This window comes from Manis pentadactyla, chromosome 10, assembly GCF_030020395.1.
Source record: "Manis pentadactyla isolate mManPen7 chromosome 10, mManPen7.hap1, whole genome shotgun sequence".
Taxonomy (NCBI): domain Eukaryota; kingdom Metazoa; phylum Chordata; class Mammalia; order Pholidota; family Manidae; genus Manis; species Manis pentadactyla.
In genome coordinates this window covers 97,409,651-97,417,196 of record NC_080028.1, presented here as the reverse complement: position 1 = coordinate 97,417,196, position 7,546 = coordinate 97,409,651, and the positions used below count along the sequence as shown (strand labels likewise).

The 7,546-nt window shown below is 48.7% G+C and overlaps 1 protein-coding gene across 1 annotated transcript in view; it reads left to right on the top strand.

Annotated features, from left to right (window-relative positions):
• Positions 1-540: 540 nt before the first annotated feature.
• Positions 541-7,546, top strand: part of LOC118918302 (cytochrome P450 3A12-like) — a 36,601-nt gene continuing 29,595 nt past the window's right edge. The window contains exons 1-4 of the mRNA XM_036896965.2: positions 541-720; positions 3,575-3,668; positions 5,452-5,504; positions 6,797-6,896. Coding sequence (XP_036752860.2) covers positions 650-720; positions 3,575-3,668; positions 5,452-5,504; positions 6,797-6,896 — 318 coding nt within the window. The 5' untranslated portion in view covers positions 541-649. The remainder of the gene's footprint in view (positions 721-3,574; positions 3,669-5,451; positions 5,505-6,796; positions 6,897-7,546) is intronic.

Sequence of the window (7,546 nt, the reverse complement as noted above, 5' to 3'; positions counted from 1 at the left end):
TACAGAAAGGGCTCTGTCTGAGCTGGGTTTTTTTGAAGAACATTGTGTTTACTAGACTCCCCCCATCACCAAGTCCCTCCCACAAACTCCATTACAGTCACTGTCCATCAGCTTAATAAGATGATATAGAATCACTACTCGTCTTCCCTGTGTTGAGCTGGGTTCTGAAGGAGGAGTAGGATTCTTTTAGCAGACACAGGCATATATCTAGGAACAGGAATCTGTGTGGTAAAGATCTGTAGACCTAGTTTGTTTGAAGAACTTCAAGTGTTTTGGATTTGGGGCAGCCATGGCAACAAGGGCAGACTGGAGAATTAAGGAACTTTGCTGGAATTTCTGTAACCTGTAAACTACCTGGTAACACTAACTGGTGTATTGGTTTCCCACAAATATGAACTCAAAGGAGTTCAGCTGGGTGTGTCCATGATGCTCTGTCAACTATCAAGGCCAAGAGGGCACCTGCAGGTGGAGCACACAGTCCCTTCTACTGGCTGCAGCTCAGACCCACCCCATCTCCCAGCACATAAATATGCCAGCCTCACAGAATCCTGCTGGGTGGGAAGGAAAGATCTGCACATACAGACCAGCAAAGAGTAGCTCATCCTGTGGAAGGAAACTCAGACGAGAGACTCTCGGAAGGACAGCGGCCATGGACCTGATCCCAAGCTTTTCCACGGAAACCTGGGTCCTCCTGGCTACCAGCATGGTGCTCTTCTACCTGTGAGTAACTGTCCAGCTCACCTCCTCTGTAACCTTGGACTTGAGTGCCATTCAGGCCCTCCTTTCCCTTATGTGTTTTGAAGATCTGAAAAAATTTAGTGAAAGGGAAGATACCATGCCCATCTCCCAATTTCTGAGGCTAGGAGGGCTTGGGGACATTAATGCTCCTGGGGATGATCTCATGCACTACCAGGGTGGGCCTAGACTAATGCACCAGATTGCAGCAGAGACAGGTATAAACAACTGGCCACCGAGTAGCAGGCTCCTCACCCCCCTCCCAGGCTCTGGGGACCCCAGGAGCAGGAGGATGTGGTTGAGTTTTGTCTCACGATGTTGGCCTTCCGGGTTCTGTGTAGGCCCATGTAGACGTGTAGAGGAGACGTGTAGAGGGGGTGGCCCCTGTGTCACTGAGGTGGCCCCTGCTCCCCTCCCTCCCACCATCACTCACACAGGACACCTGGTGCACCCAGACTTCACGGGGGCTGGGGACCACTCTGCTTTCTCTTCAGACTGGCTCATCCCTCCTTTTGGTGCCCCTCCCCATCGCCCAGGAGCCCCTCCTAAGATTTGGTTCCCCAACTGCATAACGTGTCCCATGAGTGCTCTTAGAGCAGAGGAGAACTCTTGAACTTGTTTGCTGTTCTTTCTCCTTTCCCTTCCAGGCTCTACGAGGGTTAGCATCAGTATAGGCTTTCTGCTTCCCTGGCATGACATCTGCTAGCAGCCTGTAAAGGCATGAGCCCAAAAGAGAATTTGGATTTTAAGTAGGTTTTCCCCTTAGTTACAGTACAGCAGGATGAATGAAAACCATCTAGCAGAGGAATTCCTCTCAAAGGTGGGATTGCTGGCATCGTGGAGCAGGTTGGAAAGGAGTTGACATGTGGGGAGGGAAGGCCCTTCCAAGTCATGTCTGAGCTCTGTCTCAATTTCACTTTCACAAAGAGCTGGAAATCAAGAATAGTCACAAGGGACCCAAAGAGGGATGGGGGAGCTGTGTGGAGCACCAGATTTCTTATTCCCACAGTGAACAAGTCCTCGTCTGGACCCTAGTGTTCTATAGTGTAAGTATTTGTCATGTTCAACTCCCATTAACACCTGTTGGAGCTGCACATACGTCTGCCATCTAGTGGGGAAAATGGCAAATCACTCTGATTAGGCCAGAGCACCGCTGTCAGCCAATCCAGAGGAGCGTTGTTCCCTGGGGTCTTCCAAGCATTTTGTGATCTCTGCTGGAGAGAGGGGTGCGTCATCAGGGAAGCTAGTTTCCCCATTTCTGACCCAGACAGACCACTGCCATCTCGTCTTGAATCCCGAAGATGCAGAAGCCAGGTGGACAGAGGCTCCGAGGAGAGAGGCCGAAACGAGGAACTCAAATCCACCAGCTCAGCCTGGGTTTAGGGGTAGAGTGCTCCACAACCTGGGGAGGGGGCTGCTCCTCTCCCGGAGCAATCCATGGTTGCTGTGTCTTTATTTTCTTAACTACAACTACAGGGCTTTCAATAGGGGAGGGGCTGGTGCCTGAGGCGGGGACTCAAGCAGCAGCAAGCCTGCAGCAGCTCTGCCACGGCCCCACCCCCGCGTCCTTCGCGGCTCCTGCTCCCGCGACTCCGGAGCTGAAGGACCTCTCCTTCCTTCACCTCCCCCATGGCACATCGCAGCCTGCCTTCTCCTCCTGCCTCTTTCTGCTCCACTAGTGCGTCTCTCAGCGCGATCTCGGTTTTCAATAGCTTTTCTTCCTTTTTCAGAGTATCCTACAACTCGCATTCCCGTTCTGCCACTTCCCCCCAAAGCGCACTTCTTTCCTTGGTAACCTTTTCCAGTGCTGTGAGACCAAGCGACAGTAGGTCCAACCGTTTCCAACCAAGAGTCCTTGCCGCTGCAGGGGCACTCAGTTCCCCTAAGGAGTCCCCTGTTTTGTGGAGGGCCCACTCCACTGCCTCAGGCATCCCTACACTGCCCCAATTCTGGGGAAGGGCTCAGTCCTATAGGAGGCAAATCACTCCAGACCAGCATCCATTGGGGGATCCCCAGGTGACTCTCCACCGTCCATAGAGGGATCCCCGAGGTCTCTCCACCATCCATAGGGGCAGCCCACTGAAATATCACATCCATGAGAACACATCTAAGTGTGCCTGCTGGCAGGGGCAGGTGAGTTAGTGAACCTGTGACCAGCTTGTTATGAGAGTCATCCACGTAGGTCAGGATGGAGAGGAGAACATCCCTCCCTCCGAGCAGACCTCCCAGAGATGCTCCTTGGTCCTGGGACCACAAAAGCTCACCCGCAGAGGTGAGCATCTCTTCTGCTGCAGTCAGGGACAGGGACACCATCTAATTCACACTGGGCGGGGTGTGTCTGGCAATGGGGCTGTCACTAGATACAGTCACTACCAGGCAGCAAACACAGGAGCCTTAGAAGATGCCAGTGCAGCCAAGGGCCAGTAGCTGTAGGCAATGCCCTCCTCATGCCTACCCAAGGGAAACAGGAAAGATGACGGGCTTTACTGTGAGCTCTTCATTTGTACCAACAACAGCATTACTCTCCTCAAAAGAGGGAAGCTGGCAAGAAAGGAAAGAATTACCCAGCTCACTGTTTACAGTCTACAGAATTTTAAGAACACTCTGACATGAAGTCTTCAGCTGCCGTAGGCTAATCACCACTAAATCGGTGGGGGTCCCCAAGGAGCCAGGAAAGCGGATGATGAGCAAACGTCATCATTGCCCTTGGACTGGCTGCTGGTGTTTCCGGCCCACACACTTTGGCCCAAGCTTCCCGGCTCCCGTTCCGAGTCAGTGCCCGGCAGCCCCGGCAGCTGCTCCACAGTCCCTGTGACCTGCCTTCTCATTCACTTCATAGATATGGGACCTACTCGCATGGATTTTTTAAGAAGCTGGGAATTCCTGGGCCGACACCTCTGCCTTTTTTTGGAACTGTCCTGTCTTACCGCAAAGTGAGTGTTTGAGTTCCCACTTTGCTTCTTGTGGTCGCAAATCCCAGTTTAGCTGAACAGTAAAACTGCCCGTCCCCAGGAGGAAGTTCTGAGGTCACACTTTCCTGAAACGCAGTGTATAGACACCCAGCATTGCCAGGTGCTGCCCAGCACAGGCCTTGATGTTCCACCTTGTGAGCATCGTGACGTTTTTGTTTCTGCTCTGTGCAGATTCCCTGGACGGCACGTTTGTACAGAGCATTCGGAGAAAACCACAACAGGGTGCCTGGTAGCAGTTCACTAAGTGTGTGAGCTGGAGTCAGACTGTGCAGCGCATAGCATGAGCTCTAGGCAGTGTTTCTCCTCCCCTCCTGGATAGCTGTGCAGCTGCTGTTTGTTGGTCAGCCCGAGGATCCATCCTGGGGTCATCTGTGCATGCCGGAGTTCCCGCACAACTGCTGAGCCCGCGCTTGTGTCCATGGCAGTGCTCCACTCTTCGCTTCCCAGGGCATCTTTGGGATTTGAGACATGGACAGGAGCTTTCCGCCTCCTTCTGGGCCTTCAAAGGAGGCAGCGTGTGTGGGTGGGCTGAGTGGGCAGTGGGGGTAACTGAGACAGGATGGTGGTGGTCCAAACTCAGATATTTGGTCTCTGAATGAGCTGTTACAAAGACAGAATCATTAGATAAAGTCACTAGAAAGTGTATGATTTGATGAAATTGTTCAAGTTTCACTGAGCAGAATGGTGATGCATGAACTGTGAATCTTGGTGGAATCTTTGTGACTAATCCTGCTCTGACCCCTCACCCCGGGCCCGGACCCTGGACAGAAGGGACCAGCTCATGTCCAGGAGGCCAGGAGGCAGTGCCTTGCAAGCAGGCTGCCCTCTGCCTCAGATTTCCTTTCCTGCAGACACAGGCTTGTCTCTCAGATCCTAATTCCCCCAGCTAGGCCTGCAGTGCCCAAGAACGTGCTGCATTTTTTCCTTGTGGAACATTTTGCCCTGTGAAAAAGCATTAAGTTCTTTTCCACTTTTCCCAGATCCACTCCTTAGTAGATGCACCTGAACACCCACAGTTCTGGGACCTTTGTATAGTTAAAACTTCAAATACTACAGCTGAAACTTAGTGACAGTAAGAGGTGGTTTTTAATTCTGAAAGTGAAAACTCTGAGCCAGCGCTGTGCTTTCCTTATTCCCGCCTGCAGTGGGGGTACCTTCCCACCTTCTCTGGGTTGAGCTGGAAACTGGAAGGTGAGTCCCTTGGTCATTCATTCATTCACTCACTCACTTCCTCACTCAAACATGCCTGAGACTTACTGGAATCCTCTAGATGACAGGCGGTCCCTGGTGTCTTTAACTTCCTAATTCCACTAGAATTCTAGAGAAGCTCGTGAGACAAAGGAAAGGCTGCCGACTAGGAGTTCAAGGAGTGCTCAGGCCACTCTGCCTCCCCCAGCTCGGTGTCCTCAGGTGTCCATGGAGGTGATAACTCAGAGAATTTGGAGATGTTAGAGACAACACACGCACAGACAGGTCAGAAAGACAAGCAGTTACCTGGTATCCACAGACACGGTAAGTGATCAGTACCCACCATCCTGGGAGAAAACTCAGGAGTGACTTTCAATTCTCCTTTTCAAGTCTCTCCCCTATTTTCTCTCTGCTCTCAGACATCTCTGGTGAGGGCTTCCCTCTGCTAGTGAAAGGTAGGCCACCTGATTTCATGCCGTTTGAGTCATTTATGAGCCGATTCAAGGTATGGTTCAGTCCATTTAGATTAACAATGTAATTTTGTTTTTTCTTGCAGGGCTTTTGGGATTTTGACAAGAAATGTTTTAAAACCTATGGAAAGATGTGGGGGTGAGTATTCTGGAAACCTCCACCACATAGACTTGCTATGCTGAGGCCCCCATTGGTGTGGAGGCCAGTCTCAGTGCAAGAGCCTCTTGAGATGAGGTCATTTGCCAGAAAGCTTTTGGGGGCTGGTCCTACGAGGGCTCCCATCTGTCACAGGCATCCAGGTCTATGGTCTGCATCAGGCCTGGAGGGTGGCAGGGCATCGCTTCTCTCCAGACGTTGGTGGCTCAGGGACTGCAGCGTCCCTCCCTGCCCATGCCTCGCTCTCCCTTCCTCTACATTTTCCTTCCTTACGTCCCCTTTGATTATATAGAATGCATTATTTCAGACCTTCTAATATGTGCTCATGAATGCAATCTGTGACCTTTTTCCCAGATAATTCACCTTTCATTAAAAGCCAAAAATCCTTTGTTTGGATTTAAATGTCTTTTTGAAGAAGGACCAGAGGACAGTGTGATTAAGTTCGTACTGAACCTGGTGCCAGGGGCCCATCCCCAGTAATGCACATTTTGACAGTGAGGAGGTCAGGCCGAACTGGGATGTGTCACATACAAGGAGTCCCTTTGTGTGGTGTGTGGGTCACAGTGAGCCTGCCCTGCCGCTAAGGGGCACCTCCTACATGGAGCTCAGGGCCCTCTGGGACCCAGGTTTGAGAAGAAACATAAGTGATGAGAAGAAAATATTGAACAAGTGTATTATCCATGCTCTTCTGTGTATTGTTATCTTCTTTGTCCTTTGTTTCAAATTTTTCTAACCTTGCTGCTGTGAATTACCTCTTTATAATAGTTAAAATTGTATTTCTACAAGTAAGCTAATTGTAGGAAATAGGGCAAAAATTATTCATAATCCTGCTCTCACTTTTGGAGTGTTCCAAGTTTTTTCATGTGCAGACACATTTTTTCATATTTATGATCAATATCTCTACAATTCACATCTAATATTATGTTATATGTGGTGTTAATATTTTTATTTATCTTCCAATTCTAATTTTTAATGGTTGAGTGGGTGGTCTCTCCCTCAGTATTTTTTGTTTTACTTTACTTGCCTTCAATCATCTACTAACCTAACTTCCCTTCTGAAAATGAAATGTTTTAAACATACAAAAATGATGAAGAATGGTATAGGAAATACCCAGGTACACACCACGTAGACTTAACAAATGTTCTAATGTTCTTTCTAACCCTGATCCTAGAGTATGAACTATGTAATATCAGGATGAAATTCCGGACTTCCAGGTGTGGTTCCAGCTGCAGACACCAGCTTGTTAAATGTCATCAGCTCTTTTCCCCTCACAGGTTTTATGATGGTCGACAGCCTGTGTTGGCTATCACGGATCCAGACATGATCAAAGCCGTACTAGTGAAGGAATGTTATTCTTTCTTCACAAACCGGCGGGTAGGCACCCATTTTTAAATTTACAATTGTATTTATTTATTTATTCAATGTTTATTTTGAAAGAATTATTGATTCCAGGAAGTTGCACCAAAAATGTACAGGGCATGTACCCTTCATCCAGTGTCCCCCAATGGTATCATCTGCATAACTGTAGTACAATATCAAAGCAGGAAGTTTGACATGGGTACTATCCACAGAGCTAATCAGATTTCAGCAGCGTTATGTGCACTCATCTGCGTTTGTGTGGGTGTGTGTCTGTGTCGGTGTGTGTTGCTCTATGACACAATCATTTATGTAGATTAGTGTAACTTCCACCACAATCAAGTGACAGAGCTGTTCCACCCCTAACAGGCTCCCTCCTACTATTCTTTTATAGTCACGGTGTTCAGCTTGTCTTTTCCTCTTATCAGGGTCCTCAGCAGAACAAACTTGTTTATTTTGATAAGGCTCATCTATTGATTTTTCCTTTTATGGGCTCTGAATTTGGTGTCAAGTCTGAAACCTCTTCACCTAGCCCTAGGTCCCAAAGATTTTCTCCAATTCCTTTGTCTAAATATTATACAGTTTTGTGTTTTACATTTAAGTCTATGATCCATTTTGTGTTAATTTTTGTATAAAGGATGAAATTTAGGTCAAGGTTCATTTTTTCC